Genomic DNA, 21,072 nt, shown 5'->3' with positions numbered 1-21,072 from the left:
GTGGTCTAAGGCCCCACCAACACGTTTTGTTTCACGTACATGTGCTAGCTGGGTTTTCCCCTCACCCATGATGGCACACCTTGAGAGAGGGATCCGCCCCACCAAGGACAGGAAACCGTCTGAAATAAAAGGGCGCTACCTCTCCCTCGCTTGATTGGAACCTGTCTGAGGAAGAAAATGATGCAGTACCTGTCTGTTCTGGTGTGGAAGAGCGGGCGCCAGCCTGTGCACCGGGTTCCAAGCTCCAGAAGTGCCGTCCACGGTTCCCTGGGGCTGTGTCCGAGCGTGCGCAGGTGGCGAGGAGGGCTCCAGCTCCGCCTCCCTCTTCCCTGCTGCAAGCTCCTTGCTGGCCGCATGCTTGGAGCGGAGTCTTCCAGGTGACGCACCTGGCGGTGCGGTGCACACTGGGAGAGGCATGCCAGGTGATGTTGGTGTGCGGCACCCAGATCCAACATGGTGGCGCCCTTTAAGCGCTTGCCAGCTGTTGCCCTATTTAAGGTGGGGGGGGGGTTCTCCTGACAAGCGCTGCTTATGCTCAAGCTCATGGTGTAGCAGCTATGGCAGACCAGGACAGGCAGGAACAGCAGCAGCTGACCCCTCCACCTCAGCAACGCCAGCGCAAGAAACAGTCTGATGCCTCTCACATAGACAGCCGCTCAAGCAACCGTAGTGGCAGTCGGAGAAGTAAGGTATCGGACGCTTCCGGGACATTTCAAAGGGATTCATCTTATATTCTGCCACAGTCTCCAAATCTGGTACCCTTTTGTGACTTCAGGGGTGAGTGTTCTTCATGAATGCCACTTGATACAACCCCTGGCAAAAATTATGGAAACACCGGGCTCGGAGGATGTTCATTCAGTTGTTTTTAATGTTGTTGAAAAAAATCAGATCACAGACATGGCACAAAATTAAAGTCCTTTCAAATGGCAACTTTATGGCTTTAAGAAACACTAAAAAGTGGGGGGGGGGGGGAAGGTGGTACTCAGTAAGGATAATTTTTTTCAGACCAAGCAGAGGGAAAAAATTATGGACTCACTCAATTCTGAGGAAAAAATTATGGAATCACCCTGTAAACTTTCATTTACAAAACTAACACCTGCATCAAATTAGATCTGCTCGTTAGTCTGCATCTAAAAAGGAGTGATCACACCTTGGAGAGCTGTTGCACCAAGTGGACTGACATGAATCATGGCTCCAACACGAGAGATGTCAATTGAAATAAAGGAGGATTATCAAACTCTTAAGAGAAGGTAAATCATCGTGCAATGTTGCAAAAGATGTTGGTTGTTCAGTCAGCTGTGTCTAAAATCTGGACCAAATACAAACAACATGGGAAGGTTGTTAAAGGCAAACATACTGGTAGACCAAGGAAGACATCAAAGCGTCAAGACCATAAACTTAAAGCAATGTGTCTCCAAAACAGTAAATGCACAACAAAACAAATGAGGAACGAATGGGAGGAAAAACAAAAGCCATCATTAACACCTAAACAGAAAAAAAACAAGGTTACAATGGGATAAGGAAAAGCAATTGTGGACTGTGGATGACTGGATGAAAGTCATATTCAGTGATGAATCGTGAATCTGCATTGGGCAAGGTGATGATGCTGGAACTTTTGTTTGGTGCCGGTCCATGAGATTTATAAAGATGACTGCATGAAGAGAACATGCAAATTTCTACAGTCATTGATGATATGGGGCTGCATGTCAGGTAAAGGCACTGGGGAGATGGCTGTCATTACATCTTCAATAAATGCCCAAGTTTACATTGATATTTTGGACAGTTTTCTTATCCCATCAATTGAAAGGATGTTTGGGGATGATGACATCCTTTTTCAAGATGATAATGCATCCTGCCATAGAGCAAAAACGGTGAAAACATTCCTTTGAAAGAAGACACATAAGGTCAATGTCATGGCCTGCAAATAGTCCGGATCTCAATCCAATTGAAAATCTTTGGAAGTTGAAGAAAATGGTCCATGACAAGGCTCCAACCTGCAAAGCTGATCTGGCAACAGCAATCTGAAAAAAACTACCCTTACTGAGTACCACATTTTTAATCTTGATTTTCTTTTAGTGTTTCTTAAAGCCATAAAGTTGCCATTTGAAATAACTTTAGTTTTGTGCCATGTCTGTGATCTGCTTTTTTTCCATCAACATTAAACAACTGAATGAACATCCTCCGAGCCCGTTGATTCCATAATTTTTGCCAGGGGTTGTAGTAATGGAAAGTTATGTGCTTCATCCCTTTAGGTGCCTAAGAAGAGTAGCGCCAAACAGAAGCACAGGGTTTGTGCCTTATGCCAAATTCCCCTTTCCATAGACTGGCAGAAAAAGCTTTGTTCAAGCTGTATTAACAGAACCATAGCAGAGAGTACTTTCCTTATTTTGCATCTAATCTGAGGTCCATAATCCGTACAGAGGTACAAGATTCCCTGAAGGGTTTACTTAAAGGGAAGAAGAGATCCCATAAGGATATCTCCTCTGACTATGATTCATCCTCCCAGTTGGAGGATCCATGTCTCAGTGATTCATCATCCTCTTCATCAGATAACGGTAGGCCCTGTTTCCCTATTGAGGGTACGGATAAGTTGGTCAGAGCGGTCAAATCAACCATGGGATTAAGGGAGGAGAAAGCTTCCAGATCCCTTGAAGACATTGTTTGCGGGCCTGGAGGAAAAAAGACATTCCTTTCCGGTGAACCCTAAAATTCAGACCTTTATAGACTGGGAATGGAGAAAGCCTGAAAAATCAGGAGCGTTGCCCTCATCCTCTAAGAGGAGGTACCCCTTCGAGGATAGTGTCTGAGTCCTGGGATAAAATTCCCAAAGTTGACGGGTCTGTGACCTGATCAGTCAAAAAATCGTCTCTACACCTGGATGATTCGGGCATTCTAAAGGATGCTCCAGATAAAAAGGCAGACTCCTTCACACCTGGGATGCTGCAGCAGGAGGCCTGAAGCCAGCGGTAGCAGGCACTTTGTTGAAGGCACACCATGAGTGACCTAGCAACACATTAGAAGACCAGTTCAAGGATAAAAAGATCCCTAGAGATAAAATCCTCTCCAATCTACCTCTAATGCAGGCAGCGTCAGCCTTCCTGACTGACTCCTCAGTGTATTCTGTTAAACTCTGCCAGATCAGCAAACTTATCTAATGCTGCCAGATGAGCCCTGTGGCTCAAGGGTTACCCAGGAGACCTGCAGTCAAAACATAAGTTATGTTCCCTCCCTTGTGACGGCAAACTCTTATTCCGCCAAAAACTGGATGAGCTTTTGGAGAAAGTTGGCCACAGGAAGAGAAGTTTCCCAGGGTTCATGGGGGACACATCTTACTTTTGGAGGAAGAGATTTAACCGGGGTCGCCCTCACGGAGAAAAGAAAGATGGGAGTCAAGATCTAAAAAAAATGTCTGGTTATATGTTTGGAGGACCATCCTCCCATACTAAAGTCTTCCCAATGACACCAGGCTAGAGGTCGGTGGAAGGCATTCCCATTTTATTCCAGCTTGGGAGGCCATTACATCAAATCCATGGGTGTTGAGTAGTGTGACGAGTGGCCTGAAGATATGCTTCAGTCAGATCCCTCACTGAACTTTCATGATCACCCCCAGGAGGAAGTCTAGGGAGGAGCAGATAGCCCTAGAGTCGGAGATACTAGATTTAGTGGAGAAACAGATCCTTCACGAAGTTCCAGAATCACAAAGGGAAAGGGGATTTTATTCCCCCATATTTGTGATAAAAAAACAAATGGGTCCTTAAGGACCATTATCAACCTCAAGAGGCTAAATCAGCTGATAGAGAACCAGACTTTCAAAATTGAATCCGTGAACTTGGCAGTAAAACTCCTACACCACAATTGTTTCATGGCAGTTATCGACCTAAAGGATGCCTATTATGATCACGTCCCAATCCATCCAGACTACCAGAAGTACCTAAGGGTAGCCCTATTCATTCAGGGGGAACTGAGACATTTTCCAATTTGCTGCCCTACCTTTTTGGTCTCTCGATGGCTCAGAGAGTGTTTACAAAGGTGACAACTCTTATCCGAATCAAAAACGTAGTGATCGTTCCCTACTTAGATGTCTTTTTGGTAATAGGGAGATCAGAAGACCACTGTTCCATTCAACTTCTAGATGTCAAGGTGGTTTTACATCAGCTGGGATGGTTGATAAATGTTCAAAAATCAAAACGAACCCCCTCAAGGACTCAAATCTTTCTGGGCTTGACCCTAAATTCTCAACTCTAAGCCTGCTTCCTCCCAGAAGACAATGTTTGCAAAATCAATTTGGTCACAAGGGCCATAAGGACATCACCGGAGACTGAGAGAAGCAATGTCCCTTCTGGGCTCCATGACGTCCTGTCTCCCAGCAGTCAAATGGGCCCAAGGTCATATGAGGCTTCCTCAGTGGGAGGTCCTGTCAGCTCAGAGATCCTTCAACGGACATATAGAAAAAAAGACTTTCTTTCCTTAGACGGTAGACTCCCTCTCATGGTGGACAAACAGGGAAAATCTGACCTCAGGCTTGCAGTGGTCCAGACCAGTCGACCATATGATTACAACAGATGCGAGTGGGTCCGGCTGGGGGGTGGGTCATCTGGCAGATCTCTCAGTTCAGGGGCACTGGGCATGTCACGAAATAGGGGCATCATCGAACCTAAAAGAACTTTGGGTGGTAGAGAAAACCCTGATGGACTTCCTTCCCCACATTCAGGGTCACCATGTCCAGGTCGGGTCTGACAATCGGACAACAGTAGCTTACATAAATCACAAGGGAGGAACAAGATCACGCTCCCTGATGGTAGTGGCAAACCGAATTCTGCAACTAGCAGAACAGCATCTCCCATCCCTCAGTGCTTTTTACATCGGGGGGGTAGAGAATTCAAAGGCAGATTTTTCTCAGTCGCCACGCTTTAAGACAGGGAGAGTGGGCCCTAAACCTGATGGTCTTCAAGCAGATTATCCAACTATGGGGGTCACCGGACATAGATTTGTTCGCCACCAGGGCAAACAGGAAGCTGGAGAGATTCTGTTCACTAGACCCTACAGAGAATCCCTATGCTGTAGACGCTCTCCAGGTTCCATGGAAGTTCAGGAAGGCCTATGCTTTTCCACCGTTGGTAATGATTCCGGCAGTTGTGAGGAAAATTCGGGAGGAGGGGGCAAGGATAATTCTAATAGCCCTTTTTGGCCAAAAAGAACCTGGTTCTCCGTGCTTCGTGTAATGTCTGTCTCGGATTCCTGGGTCCTGCTGGAGAGGCCGGACCTTCTCATCCAAGGGCCGGTATTCCATGCACAAGCCAAAGGATTCAATCTGGCGGCATGGAATTTGAGAGGATGTTACTGAGTAATAAGGGATTTTCTCCGGGCCTAGTTTCCACCCTATTGGGTAGTAGAAAGCCCACAACAACTAAGATTTATAGCAGAATCTGGGGAAAATTCCTGGATTTTGTAGGTACCCCATTATCTGATGAACCTCCAATTAAAGATGTCCTGGAGTTTTTGCAGAAGGGGCGTGACTTGGGGTTGGCTACAGGAACACTCAAAGTTCAGGTGTCCGCTCTATAATTGCAACCTGGCGGTGAACAGGTGGGTCTCTAGATTCATTAAATCCTGTTCCAGATCTAGACCAGTTCAGACTGAGTTCCTCCCTGGGACCTGAATTTGGTCATAAACGCACTCTGGTGACACATTTGAACCCCTGTAGGTTCTCTCCAAAGATCCTCACCCTTAAAAACATTCTCATAGTGGCCCTAACATCAGCCCGTAGGGTGGGTGACCTGCAGGCCCTTTCCGTTGATCCTCCGTACACCCAAATTCATGGATCATCCTACGTCCAGATCCAGCATACCTTCCTAAGGTAGTGTCCAGATTCCACTGTAATCAAGAGCTTGTGCTTCCCTCATTCTGCAGCAATCCAAAAAACCCCGGGGAGGTTAGATTCCACAATCTGGATGTTAGGAGAGCCTTGCTACAGTACATAGACATGACTAGTCAGTGGCGGAAGGACCACTCTTTGTTTCTGGCCTTTCAGGGGAGTAGGAAAGGTCACGGGATGTCAAAGGGGACAATTTCTAGGTGGCTTAGGGAGGCCATTTGTTTGGCTTGCATATCTACAGGAGTTCCGGCACCGGACTGTATTAAAGCTCCTTCCACCAGAGCTGTAGCCACCTCCTGGGCAGAGAGCAGACGTCTCAATTGACAAGATATGTAAAGCTGCTACTTGGTCTGCACCATCCACCTTCTACAAACACTGTAGGTTGGATCTATCCTCCTCTGACCTCACCTTTTGAGAGAAGGGTACTTCAGGCAGTGGTCCCTCCCTAGGGTGCTCATATTCTCCAAAATTCTCTGTGTGCTGTCATGGGTGAGGGGAAAACACCAAGGTTACTTAGCCGGTTTTTCCTGAACCCATGACAGCACCCGTAGTCCCCCACCCTGTTTTCTCACGCCCTGGTGTGCACTTTATTCTTGGGGTGCTTGTGTATATTGTAGGTGTTGGTTATGTGTCTAAGCTTTTCTGGAGGTCCTCTCAATGCTCTGTAATCAGCTGAAGCGAGGGAGAGGTACAGCCCCTTCATTTCAGACTGTTTCCTGTCCTTGGTGAGGCGGATCCCTCTCTCAAGGTGTGCTGTCATGGGTTCAGGAAAAAACGGCTACCGGTAAGTAACCTTGGTGTTTTTCACTGATAGAACATGTACCCACTATATTCCATTGACACGTTCACATGTCTGGGTGGATCCAACCCCCGCCACCCCCCACGTATGGGAAACTGATGCCGCACTGGTGATGGAAATGGATGGAAATTAAGTCCTGTACACTAAATGCTTTTTGTTTTCCCCACCAGCAACCATATGTCAAATTGTCCAAGTGGGGTTAGGAATGCATACACTAATACACTTCAATATACTCGAGTGTATATAAAGATATTATATTGCTCCTTAAAAGATCCTGTACACTGCTGGATCACTGTCCAAGTAATTAATAGTTTTGCGTTTCGCTTAGACCTTTTATAGCTGTATATTCCCCATAGTCGATATTTTCACTGTCCCACACACAATGATCTTCTGACTTAAGGTCTGGGTAACAGATGTGGAATGAGATCTGCAAGAGATAAGGGAGGCCCAAACCCCATGTTTTTTTTTAAAAAAAAAAAAAAAAAAGAAAAATGTCTCCTATGCGGTCTCTAGATTTATCTTGGGAATTGGATACAGGATTACATGTAGTACACATATTCCCTATTTATAAGCAGAGATTGATGCTAATATAGCATGGCGTTCTTTTCTGCAGTCCGATAGATGTTTTTGTAAACTTTTTTTTTTTTTCTAGTGAGTCCATTTGTCTTAGTTGTGAACATGAATTATTTTCTAAATGATGCAAATTGAAGCAAAGAGGCCCCATTGATTATGGACATTGTCTTCCTTTATAATCCCACCCATGGCTATGCCCATGTTTGTTTAGTTTTAGGAGCACAGACAGATATGGGCATAGACGAGTGTTTTTTAATTTTTTTTTTTTTTTTTTTACCTTGACTTCATATTGATAGGTTATTGGCTTGTTGCTCTTTATTTTTGTGGGTCATATAAATTGGCTTCTGACACGACAGACTAACCCCCATAGGTGTACCAGGACCTCCCTTTTTTAAAAAAACTTTAGGACCTACAGCACAATGTCACACAATTATGGAAAAAAAAAAAACTCATGTAGAACTAAAATAAAAGCCTGATACTGTAATCCTTACACCCCCACTACTGATGTCATGTTTGTAGTTTATCATTGACCACTCTTAGCTTCTGCTATTAATTCCTTTTTGGAATAAGAATAAGTGATGTAACTCTTGCATTCACAACTAGTCAGCACCATGAATACGAGCGTTCCAGCATGCCATCGTGTAGTATGGAAGTAATTACTCCTCTTATGCTCCATTGTTCTAAGTGGTATGCCATCTGCAGTGTGAGGATGTCTTTGAGGCATGACTTGCCATGTTGTGAGAGCAGCTCACTGTAAAACAGATGACAAGCCATGGAGGGTACATTGTTGTTGTCATTGAAGAATTCAGGTTTTTATTATGCTAAGATACAATTTGTTAAGACTAACTCCAGCTTCCACAGACTGCAGTCTTTATGGGGACATTTATCTTAACGTTGAGTTGTAAAGCATCTGTTAATTCTGTGCTACTCATTACTCCCCCCTCGCCTCATCTCTCTAGGGTTACCTTTTAGCATTTGTATCTAAAGTGATGTAAATGTAGTTGGAGAGGACACTAGTACAGATCGGAATATCTGAACTGTAATACAAGCTGTACATGTGGATCAGTAATGTATTTGAAAGGCTACCTAACTTAGTAAGATTCATGGTGTCTTTGCACCAAAGAACTTCGTTAGTGCATTATTTTAATGGTGTATAGTACCAATACTTCAATGCAAATTTAGTATAAGAAGTGATTGCCTCCTTTTTCATCAGGTCCTGATGTACAGTGGACAGCTTGATGTTATAGTCGCGGCTCCTCTTACTGAACGATTCCTGCAAACTGTACCTTGGTCAAGACTAGAAGAATACAAGACAGCTGAGCGGTCAGTCTGGAAGATCAGGTCAACAGATGCTGAGGTGGCTGGTTATGTCCGTGTGGCTGGAGAGTTTGCTCAGGTAAGACACAACCAAGATGAAAGTGCCATAAAAGTTTTTTTCTTAAGTGAAATGACTATATACAACATGGTCTAACAGTCCTGTCCCCCCCCCCCCCCCCCCCAAAAAAAAAAACCCAAAAACTGTCAATACCTTTTGTCTCGCATCCTGCATGAGTCCAGTGTGAATGTGTATACATCACATAAGAACATGTCAGTCCAAAGAAACCGCTTCTGATGTGACGCGCTATTGACCTATAGAGGTCATTGATAATGTAATACTGAGTTAAGAGGGCTTATGGTTTCTAAGTATTGGCCTGTCCTCAATATCGATTGCCTATTCTAATAGTCAAGTTGGCCCTAATTATCAGCTTGTCTATACATGCAAGTGGACATATAGAGTTGAGATTTTCGGTAGCTAATGGATCTGTAGCAAGCACTTATTTCCTCTTCATGAGCTTTATGCATTTTCTGAGGGAGAGGGGATGAATGAAATAACAATATTTTGCCATCCTTATGGATAGTGGAAAAGTATCTGTGTATAAGCCCACAGCTATCTCTAGCAATGAGATCAGCGAGCCCTCAGAACAAGGAGAAAGGGCTCAGATGGATTTGTAGCACTTGTAAAGGTGTTCGACTTGATGAAGATTAGCAGACGTTGTAGAACTCTTTCAATGAAGACTAGAGCGTTACTTGTCAGCTATGCAAACACCATGTGTAATGAGGTGCTCTGCCAGACTGGTGTAAGGCACTGGTGGCCATTTGTTCACCATGAAGATCCCTCAATACTCCCTTAGGTTTCATTACTTGGTGCCAATGCTCCTCTCCAGGGTATTGTATAAAGTCTGAAGAATCCATCTCCTACTCGCATTAATGGCTAGCCACGTTCTCAGAAAATGATTAAATATGTTGTGCAGAAGCTCTAAGCTATCGCTTTATACTCTACAATTACTGCCATTTATCCAAATAAAATAACTGCTGGGATCCTGCAGGTTTTTTTTTTTCCTGAACTATAAGAAAGGGTTCTTGGACTATATATTGCAGACTACTTCAGCCATGTAACTATAGGGTTAACTTATGAGCATGAGAATCGCACAAAATAAAAACCATATTTACAGTTTCCATTTGCGGCACAGTTTAACAAGGGGGTGCTGTTGGCTCTACAGGATGACATTCGGTCATGATGAGAAGAACAAACAGAAATATGGCAAGTATGAGGATGCAATCATCAAAGACTTTTTTTTTTTTTTTTAATAATTCAATGTTTGACCCTCTAAGGAGCCTTGCAACAAGGATGTAAGCCAAGCCAGAGGCTCGCGCACACTGTTCTACATGGGTGCGGTAAACCTAATGAAACATGCAGAGTCTGAGATCAGGAAAAAGTTTTAAAAGCCAGCCCTCCCCCCATGTTGCCTCTAAGGCATTGCACTCAACCAGCTAAACTGATGCTTTTACCCCTCATCAGTGTAAAGCGGTGTCTGTAGATTAGTTTCTGGCATGGTATTTCTCCCCAGTGTTGCAAGGCTCAAAGGATCATTGACTTGCGGTAGCTGCCCCATACTTCTCGGTGAACTTTCATGTTTTTCTCCCATAGAGCGTTGCCTGTAAGATTCCATACCCCAATACTCTTCCTAGTTATCAGCTTAGGGGAGATTGATCACCTACGTTAGGAATTGACTGACTTTCTTAAAACGTCTAGCAGAAAGATGCACTCTCCTGCATAGCGTGCACACTTCCTATTTTCCCCTTCTCTGGGGGCTTTTAAGTGGGGGTCACCAACAATCTTCCAAGTGTCAATCAGATATTGTTACCAACTTGCTATGATTCAAAAGATTTCTTATAATATTTAACATTGTGCCTGTACATCATTTGGGTTGCAGACAGCTAGTTCAGTATTGTAACGTTCCTATAAATGTGACCAAATCGGTTTATGGCCAAGATTTAAATGCTCCATGCAGACCCTTAATTCTGTAATTTTAACTATATCCTGTTCTTGCTTCCTTCCTCTGAGTGTCCCCAGCAGATTAGAATTCTCCTTTTCTCATATTACGGTCTTCTTCGGTATACTTGCTTCATGACCTTGGATGGTAAAATAATTTGGGGCAGAATACGCTTTTTGTTTTCACCTCACTGAAATAAATGATCAGTAGAAACAAATCACTGTGGTTACAACAAGCCATAAAGTAGTGGAAAATATCTTAATTTGTTCCAATGGAGTGTAGCCCAGCTGTAGCATTCATTCACTTTTGTGCTCTGTTTGCCGTGTTTATATGCATTCCAGGATTGTATTTCCTTCGTTGGGGTAGGCGTAATATAAACTGCAAGAGGTGCAGGGGGAAATCCAAAGAGCCAAGACATTTTGGACAACTTCAGTTATAATAAATATCCTTCTGCCATTATTATATTGTTTTATTGAACTCCGTCTATGAGGAAGTCACATTCTCCCCTGATCGTGTGGGTGGTTCTTCGTGTTCTGCTCACCTTCCAGACAATTACTTGCTCTAAACCATATGATGAATTCAAGAAATCAGTATATGGCTTATATTTGCAATTTTGTTCATTTTTCGGCTGATCGGTGGTGGTCTGAGTTGGACAACTACTTGTCAAACAAGGCTGGTGTAATCCTGTAACCCAGGCCAAAAAAAAAAAACGTGTGTACCAGGAATCCGACTGAGCTGTAGCACATGGCTGCCACAAAAACATAGGGATGTGTGTGTATATACATACAGTATATATGATAGATTTTTAGATTATGCCCCTCTGCAGCCACGATTAGTGTGTGCCCAGTTAAGCATGAAAAATTGTGAAGGGTCCTCTTTAAAAGAATCTTACGAGACCTTTGTAACTTCGTTTTAGAAAACAAATTGAAAGGTGAAGTCTTGGAAATTAAGTGATCTGGAGTCAGTTTGATGGTTGGGTGAAGTGTCATAAATCCAGGTTTGACAAAAGGACTTAAAGGGGTATTCCCATCTCCAAGATCCTATCCCAATATGTAGTAGGTGTAGTAGTAATATTAGCAAATACCCCCAATTACAAATGTAGTATAGTTTTTCTGATTTCACTATGTTTTTCCTAACGTGCAGGTATTGCACGGACTTGAGTATCCATAGTTTATGACCACTAGCAACTAGCGAACTCACTAGATCAGTGGCTGGTAACCATGGATATCTAATGCCCTGAACATGAGGAAAGACCTAGCAAATCAGAAACTTATTACACCTACTACATATTGGGATAGGATTTTGGAGATGGAGATACTCCTTATAAAGAAGCACACCCCCTCCCCATCTTTTTTTTTTTTTTTTTATCCTCTTAATATATTCTCATATTATACAGCACTGTGTATGTACAATTGCTCATTTTGCCTTTCTACCCAGTTAATTCTTCTTTTCAATTAGGTCTATGATGTGATTAAAAGCAGACTAGCTTAATCCTTCTAAGCTGTATTTAGAAACAGGAAGTCTGTTGTGTTTTTCTCCCTGTAGGGCTCATCAGTCACTGCAAAAGTCCCTGGTGGGTTAGGAGGGAGCAGCTGGGTCAGGCATTGAAGAGGGGGATGATAAATGCAGCGACAAGAGACTTCTTGTTTTCTTCATACAGCACAGAAAAGAGGATTTAGCTGAGTAGAAAGGCAAAATGAGCAATTGTAAGTACACAGTGCTATATATATTAAGAGGATAAAAACTGAGCCAATAAGGATGTTCAGATTTTTGATTAAAGAAGCGCTCCGATCAAATTCCCAAGTTCTGTTCTTAAAATGTCCCTGCTGTATTAAGACTTAAAAATCTGCCATTCTGTGTCCCAGTCCAGAAAAATGTTTTCACACATGTGTCCAGCTCATTGCTTATTGTCAGTGTAGAGGTTAAGCCACAGATTTCAGGGCATCTTGTGCACTACATTGCGGGATGTACATGAAAAGAAATCCATGAGCTTAGTCTTGTTTTCGTGTTGGGTATGCATACTGCTTGTTTAAAAGGAGGGAAAAAAAAAAAAAGGACCTTTTACCTATATATTACCTCTAGTGATAAGCGAACATGCTCGGATAAGGTGTTATCCGAGCACGCTCGGGTGCTAACGGAGTATCTTCAGGGTACTCGAAAAATATATTCATGCCACTGCGGCTGTTAGGCAATCCCTGCATGTGGTGTGGCTGTCTAACAGCCACGAGACATGCAGCCATGGTGACGTGAACATATTTTTTCAGCACGCCGAAGGTACTCTGTTAGCACCAGAGCATGCTCTGATAACGCCTTATCCGAGCAGTTTCGCTCATCACCAATTAACACTGTTGATGTACCTGACTCTGATGATAATGAGGGCACTTTGACAAGATTCTTTATGAGGCTGTCAAGTTTGGGGTCTGGAGAGCCGTGGCCAGTCAATGTGCAAACTGACGCACAAATACATGAATGTGGTATTCGGCCCATACCATAAAATGCTATTGAGGGAAATGCTGATCTGCTTCTAATTCAGGACAACCTGAGGGCTGGGTCATCAATATTAGATTGTAGGCATCGTGCACAGCAGATTTGAGTTGATTGGTGCAGGCGATCAGGTGTTGGCGATGTATGTGATGCAACACAGCAGCCCTGTACTTTGCTTACGGGCCACTGCCACGTACTGCTGATTTTTCTATTCAAGTAAACCAATTCCTCATGCTTAAAGGTAACCGGATTGGAAGTGTTTCTGCGTTTTCTGGAATTGACACGAGTTGTAGTAGATAAAATTGCAGGTTTGTCAACGCGTTTCAGAGTCCACCGACTCCTTCCTCAGGACTTTCATACAAAAATAGCCAGCATGATTTTTTTTTTTTTTTTGTATGGTTGAGGATGGAGTCGGTGGATTCTGAAACGCGTTGACAAACCTGCAATTTTATCTATTCTAACTTGTGTCCTAATTCCAGAGCACAGAAAGCCTTCCAATTCAGTTACCTTTTATTGATATTTTTATGGAAGCTGCTGTATCTGGTCTTAAGGCACTTTGTGTTTTGTGTCTCACACAACCTTACAAGGTGATCGGTTTTACCTTTATTCATCATACACTGCTCAAAAAAAATAAAGGGAACACTTAAAGAACAGAATATAACTGCAAGTAAATCAAACTTTTGTGAAATCAAACTGTCCACTTAGGAAGCAACACTGACAATCCATTTCACATGCTGTTGTGCAAATGGAATAGACAATAGATGGAAATTATTGGCAATTATCAAGACACCCTCAATAAAGGAGTGGTTCTGCAGGTGGGGACCACAGACCACATCTCGGTACCAATGCTTTCTGGCTGATGTTTTGGTCACTTTTGAATGTTGGTTGTGCTTTCACACTCGTGGTAGCATGAGACGGACTCTACAACTCGCAGAAGTTGCTCAGGTAGTGCAGCTCATCCAGGATGGCGCATCAATGCGAGCTGTGACAAGGTTTGCTGTGTATGTCAGCGTAGTGTCCAGAGACAGGCCAATACACCAGGAGATGTGGAGGGGGCTGTAGGAGGGCAACAACCCAGCAGCAGGACCGCTACCTCCGCCTTTGTGCAAGGAGAAACAGGAGGAGTGCTGCCAGAACCCTGCAAAATGACCTCCAGAAGGCCACAAATGTGCATGTCTCTGCACAAATGGTTAGAAACTGACTCCATGAGGGTTGTATGAGGGCCTGACCTCCACAGATGGGGGTTGTGTTCACAGCTCAACACGGTGCAGGACGCTTGGCATTTGCCACAGAACACCAGGATTGGCAAAGTCTCCACTGGTGCCCTGTGCTCTTCACAGATGAAAGCAGATTCACACTGAGCACATGTGACAGACGTGACAGTCTGGAGACGCCGTGGAGAGCGATCTGCCTGCAACATCCTTCAGCATGACCGGTTTGGCAGTGGGTCAGTAATGGTTTGGGGTTGCATTTCTTTGGAGGGCCGCACAGCCAACCATGTGCTCGCCAGATGTAGCCTGACTGCCATTAGGTACCGAGATGAGATCCTCAGACCCCTTGTGAGACCATATGCTGGTGCGGTTGGCCCTGGGTTCCTCCTAATGCAGGACAATGCCAGACCTCATGTGGCTGGAGTGTGTCAGCAGTTCCTGCAAGATGAAGTCATTGAAGCTATGGACTGGCCCGCCCGTTCCCCAGACCTGAATCCGATTGAGCACATCTGGGACATCATGTTTCGCTCCATCCACCAACGTCACGTTGCACCACAGACTGTCCAGGAGTTGGCGGATGCTTTAGTCCAGGTCTGGGAGGAGATCCCACAGGAGACCATCCGCAACCTCATCAGGAGCATGCTCAGGCATTGTAGGGAGGTCATACAGGCACGAGGAGGCCACATACAATACTGAGCCTCATTTTGACTTGTTTTAAGGACATTCCAACTTTGATGTATCAGCCTGTAGTGTGTTTTTTCCACTTTAATTTTGGGGGTGACTCCAAATCCAGGCCTCCATTGGTTAATAAATTTGATTTCCATGGATGATTTTTGTGTGATTTTGTTGTCAGCACATTCAACTTTGTACAGAGCAAAGTATTCAATGAGAATATTTCATTCAGATCTAGGATGTGTTATTTGAGTGTTCCCTTTATTTTTTTGAGCAGTGTACTTTTAACCTGGACAAGACCCTATTGCACTCTTGCGTTTCTTTACAGTTCCTCATGGTTGAGAGGAATAGGTTTTTTAAACTCTACTCTAGTTAATAAAAACATATTTTAAAGTTTAATGTTCAAGGAAACTTGGTACTGCAAACTACCAGAGGAGCCAAGAAGGTGGTGGCACTCTCTCCTAAAGAGTCACACTGGTTGGTCTCCAAGCGTGCCGTTTCTGGCATGCTAAAACAGAATTTGACCATAAACAATTTCTCAAACTTATTTTTCCATATCTGTTTTAGGTTTTTGTTTTTCTTGCATACTGTTCTAATCCTGGTGACTGAATAAGAGCCTAGATTTGTGTGGATAAATGGGCAGTTTGGCTCCATCCTGATCCTTGCACAAACAAGTTTCACCATATACAAACAAGTTTGAGTAAATATTTGGATTGACAAATTAAAAAATGCCAAGATGGTAGTAGCATTAATGAAAGAGAAGCCATAGAGACAGAGATAAAACTGGTATTTTCTGTTGTAATGAACAACACATGGAAATACTTCAGTAAATTAGTCTCCGACTGAATATATATTTTCTGTAGTGGAATTGTTTAAGAAAAAAAGTGGCAGCTCCTTAAAAACAAATTTTTCTTCACATACATGTTTCATTATTTTTACACCTTTGATCCAAGGAAGTAATTCTTGTGATAATTGAGGATCCATTTGATTGGAAGAATTTTTACAGCCCTGAAATCTTGTCTTGATGGTCTTGTAAATGTTTAATTGGTACAACCCATTTTAATACGTTTTGGTCTTTACAAATTTATGCAACTTATACCGAAGTATAGAAGCAATCTATAAAACAAAGGAATTGGCTCCATGCCTCCAGAGCTTATTTTTAATATAAGGGGGCATTACCAGTGTGGTGAGTGATGGCCTCTCTCTGCTCTCCTGATCTCGCTGCAGAGCTGTGTGATTTATACCTGACACATCTGCAGACTCCTCTCAGCTTCCAGCTCACAGGCAGACAGGGTGTAATACAGCAGAGCTGTGAGAGCTGCAGCAAATGTTTGTTAGGAGAAAAAGTCCAGTTCTACTGTTAAACCAAGCTCTATTTTTGTTTCTAAATTGGTATACATGCAGCACTTAAACACATGTTCACAATGGCCATAAATGAGACAAACCCTACAAGAAAATAAAATTAACAAACCTTGCTGTAACTTAACCAGCTTCCCAAAGCTGGTGTCCACAGTTCAAGACCCCGTTCCTTTGTCTGTCTTTATTCACACACTGAGGTCAACTCTGACACATGGTATGGTTTTTTAATATTCGACAGCGTAGGTACTGTCCCGAGTAGTCACCGTGACGTGGTGGGATGGCTTTTGTGCTATTTTTGATCAAAAACTGTTACTGAGAAGCCTGTTTATTTAAATGCACTTTTGCTTTTTACTTATTTAGTTACATCAGGGTTGTTAGTTTTGTTCTGTTAGCTACATGTCTCATGTCTGTAACCCCCCCCCCCCCCTTGTTTCATTTAAAATCTATGGAGACATATTCTCAGGGAGATCGGTGTCTGGCCCATAGATATTAACAGCTCATTAACACCTATAAGCAAAACATATATGGGGGGCCAACATTCGGCACACCCACAGATCAGCTGTCCTAGGCTTTAGTGGCAGCTGAATGTAAACCCATTGAACAGAGCTACACTGTGCAGCTCCATTCAATGTATTTCAGCCACTAAATGGATTTCTCTGTAATAAAGGATCGGATCGCAGAGATCAAGGTATCATTTTATTCAGCTTCCTATGACCTACTTGCCCATTTAGACAGCTGCCTGCTTGTTTTGGGTCTGCACAGTATACTTTTTCAAAAGGCAAAAGTACATAGTCTGTATAATAAAGCTTGTAAAGTTATTATGATGTAGGAAGGCCTAACTTTTTTCCAAAATGAGGAGCCGCAAAAACAAGAAACTGCTTGGAATCCTATAGCGCATTGAAGACCACAAGGTGCAAAAATGACATTTGTCTTGCAGTTCAGCAACTGTTTTCAAACTGATTTGTTAGTGGCAGTTTTAATAATAACGTTGCTTGCCTGCAAAATTGTGCAGCCTTTAGAGGTTTTCTAGGGTTAACATAAACTTCTACAGTGACTGTTTCACTGCAAATGGCACACAATCAGGATTCCACTGTTGCCAGCCCCAGTGCTCTTAATGCAAATCACATACTTGTGGCCACCTGCCAGCTAGAACATTGCGATAAACAGGAAAATTTGCTAATGAGCGAAACTGATGAAAAACTTCTCATACTATTGATGACTGTTCTATCTGGCAACAGTGGAATCCTGACCGTGCATCTTGTGCACTGTATGGATTTGGGAAACTGCAGTGTGATTGGAGCAATGCAGAAATGTTTGCCCAATAATGAACAACCATTAATGGTGTTTTCTGGGCTATACAATTTGTGCACAAGCGCATATTCTGGACATTTGGAGCACCTACATTGTAGAAGTGCTTGCCTGCATCTACAGCTGCCCAGGCGATGCATTAGTGATGCCATCGCCTGCTGCAGGAAGCAATCTGGAAGGGTGCAACTTGCTAACATACAGCGAGTTGTTGAATCCTCCCCTTTTTAAATAGTTTATGGTTTGTAGTTGGAAGCAATTTTGATCTCTGCAGTTCCATGAAGTGGGGGATGTCTTTAATTTTTTAATTACTGAGGCTTTTTCTTCGAAATAATCATCCTGGAAGAAAGTCACATTTTGCCTTTTATTGCTAACATCTGGTTGCTAAATGTGAAACTTTGTCTAACAGTAAGTTTGTGTAGCATGTGGAATGAAATATCCTGAATTTGCATACCTCCTAACTCTGAAGGCCTTTCCTGACTCTTGGGGAGCTGTTTTCTGCTTGGCATCTGATGGGGTTCCAGACTGAGACCCTAACAAGAGGCCAAAGTCACTGAAACCAATAGAAAAGCCCTGTGATCATTCCCACAAGAGATCTTTAATATTAAAGCCTGGCCATAAGGCATTTTAAAAAATAGAGTTGCTCAGAAAAGTGCAAGAATGGAATTCCTAGAAGATTATGGATCAGTTCCACTGTTATCGAAAACTGCCTTGTGTAATATACTAAACCGTGCTTTTAGAGGTATAGTTTCTGTATAAAATGTACATTAAATGGCTGTATCTTAAAGATGTGGTTGAGGTAATGACCATTCATTGTTCTTCACTACCCCCCCAGTCCTCAGGTCAGACAGGAAATGTGGGTCACAGATTAATTGGCCCGGACTCCACAGTTGGAGTTACCTTTTGTTTGATGAACACTGGATGTTAGTGTGCTGTCAGGCCGTTTGGCTGGCAGATGTTTGCTCCATGTGTACAGCTCTTGTGGTTAATAAAAAGGCCACTGGTTACACATCTGCTCCCTCCAGCCATGCCAATCTTTGTTTTTCTCATTTTACGAGTTAACTGTACACAATGCTATGCGCCACCACAAGTGGCTGCTTACCTTCCATGTAGAGGAGGCGATTTACCATCGGTGCAGATGCTTCTGAGATATTTTGAGTTCAGGTGTGAAGTCCTTTTTTCTACTTTTACTATAGTTGAAACCAAGGTCTTCACTTAACTTATACATATGGCAGTCTTTGCTACATTTCCAGAGATATAGAAAAAACCTTCTCAAGCAGTGTTCACTTTTTTATCATTTGCCAGTTATTCCGGTGTGCAGAAGATACCAGTGGAGCTAATTATTTTTTTTTTACAACTTTCGGCTCTCTTGAGCCATGGCGACTGCATCAATCTTCCTACAGATCGTTCATCCATCTTGTGCAAGCCTAGATAGGTCCACCAAGGTCTTCTCTGCATTTATCTTGATGGATAATAGATACCTGCAACTGGAAAACCAAAACCTGTCTGATATTTTGGCACATGGCTCTACATGACCTACTCTTCTACATCTGTACAGCATCAGTGTAGCTATGGGAAGTGGCTGTATTTGTACAGGTTTTGTGGAGTAATTATCTCATGTAGGCTGGTTGTAATTTAGGAATGTAGGGGGATGTGAAGAATAAGAGTTGAGGGACTAGTGTAAGGACATTGTGTAGATTGTTGGAATATTGCTAGGCGCTTTAATGTTGAATATTATTTTATTCCTCTTGAACTGAATCTGTTTTGTCTTACTAGAAGAGGCTAGAATAAGTGATCTTAAAAGGGGTTCACCAAGGTAGAAAAACAAAGTGCAACATGCAGAACTTTCTACTTCTCCTCCTTTAAAAAAAAAAAAAAAAAAAACTGACCCGAAATGTAATTCAGACAGATCCCATAATAAACGGAGCTAATCTGCTTCCCTTATTTTACTTTTATAGAGCGCTATTAATTCCACAGCGCTTTAGACATCACTGGTCTCCACTGGGGCGCCCAATGTAAAATTATATGGAAATGTGTGATATTTTGGTGCAGACATGAAAGCACATCCACTTTGTCTTTGCTTGAACTGGTAACTTTTACACTACAAGGGAAGAGGGAACCTGGCTTCATACTGACTTATAGCCAACATCTGACTGCAGCTTTTTAGTGTGGCAAAAATTTTCACACACAATCTACTCTGTGGCCCCCAATGATTATTTGATGTGGTTGCATGCTAAGAAAATTGTCTGTTTCCGATGTACTTGTATTGACTCCATTCATTGATTGCTTCTATTACTACTGAATTAATCCATTTTCTTTTTCTTCTAGGTAATAGTCAGGGGAGGTGGCCACATTCTTCCATATGACCAGCCTGAAAGATCGTTTGTGTTGATTGACAGGTTTATAAGTAACTGTAAGGCCTTGGATTGTGAGAATGTGTTGTAATTCAATATCAATGGGTCACTTTTTCATTAACAGTAAAGTTTTGAGTTGGAAGAGTAAATATTAATAAAAATTCTTTTTTGTAAGAAGTTTTTTTTTTTGTTTTTTTTTTGTTTTTACATGAAATTTTGTGTAGATGTCTGTCTATGGTTCTTAGGATGGGTCAAATACTGTACCAGTGGAAAAGTGGTTGAAGTGTGATAAGAGGATCTATATTTCCAATTCTTTTAACATATTAGAATGACAAGAATTTGTTTTGAGTTTTATTTATTTTTTTTTTTTTCAAACGCATTTAGACTTTCTACTAATAAAGCATCGCTGATCTTAAGGCGTGTGGTGTAGTTCGCCCTTGGATGTCCCCTCCCTTTTTTCTTGAAAGATTTCCTGAATCCATTGTTCGGTGTAGCACTTCAGCCGACAAGCAGAGTATAAAGTACATCTCGCAGCACCCCATATGTTTAATAGGGTTGTGCCTAGCCTTGCACAATGATTTAAAGGTGAGCCTTTAAATTAATTTCTAAACTCTGACAAAGATTAATATGTGGGGCATGAACAGTCGCTCATTGGCTAAATATCTCTGGCTGTTGAGTCAACACATGACCAGACTCATGATTACTAATTCAATCAGGGGCTGGCTTAACTTTTAGATTATAGCAGATGTATAGAAAGAGAAGGGAGCTGGCTTAACTATTGAAATGTGCTGTCAGCCAGCCTCCTCTCACATTTCTCTAATCATGTGCCGATGCAGGAGGTAGGTGAAGCTCATTACTGGGAATGAAGCTGCTGAGGCTCGAAATACAGTACCTATCAAGAGTACGTGGCCTAATAACACACTGGTGCAACACTAAACGTTGAAATTGCAGCACCTAACGAATGGAAATTTGTGGCGTTACAGAAACCACAGGATCGATATAAATGCTATGGAAACTTCTAAATGAATGTTAATCTATATAAATAAAAATGTAAATGTTCGTTTGTTCAAAATCTTATCTCCAAAAATTCTTCACCGATTGCTTTGGAATTTTGACACAACGTTGC

The 21,072-nt window shown here is 42.5% G+C and overlaps 1 protein-coding gene across 7 annotated transcripts in view; it reads left to right on the top strand.

The window, feature by feature from the left end:
• The window catches only part of CPVL (carboxypeptidase vitellogenic like), a 99,395-nt gene extending 79,253 nt beyond the window's left edge, over positions 1 to 20,142 (top strand). For 5 of the 7 annotated variants that reach the window (XM_073676570.1, XM_073676567.1, XM_073676569.1 and 2 more), the window contains exons 12-13: positions 8,461 to 8,643; positions 19,921 to 20,142. In XM_073676570.1, the coding sequence (XP_073532671.1) occupies positions 8,461 to 8,643; positions 19,921 to 20,037 (300 nt within the window). In that variant the 3' untranslated portion in view covers positions 20,038 to 20,142. Of the gene's footprint in view, positions 1 to 8,460; positions 8,644 to 9,739; positions 9,842 to 19,920 lie in introns of those variants that run through there. The other 2 variants (XM_073676572.1, XM_073676571.1) reach the window with 2 other exon arrangements.
• Positions 20,143 to 21,072: the final 930 nt, after the last annotated feature.

The sequence above is a fragment of the Phyllobates terribilis genome, unplaced genomic scaffold, assembly GCF_046119375.1.
Source record: "Phyllobates terribilis strain yellow unplaced genomic scaffold, ASM4611937v1 Scaffold_4__5_contigs__length_816908805, whole genome shotgun sequence".
NCBI classification, from domain to species: domain Eukaryota; kingdom Metazoa; phylum Chordata; class Amphibia; order Anura; family Dendrobatidae; genus Phyllobates; species Phyllobates terribilis.
The sequence above is the reverse complement of the archived record's forward strand: the minus strand, read 5'-3'. Positions and strand labels throughout refer to the sequence as shown.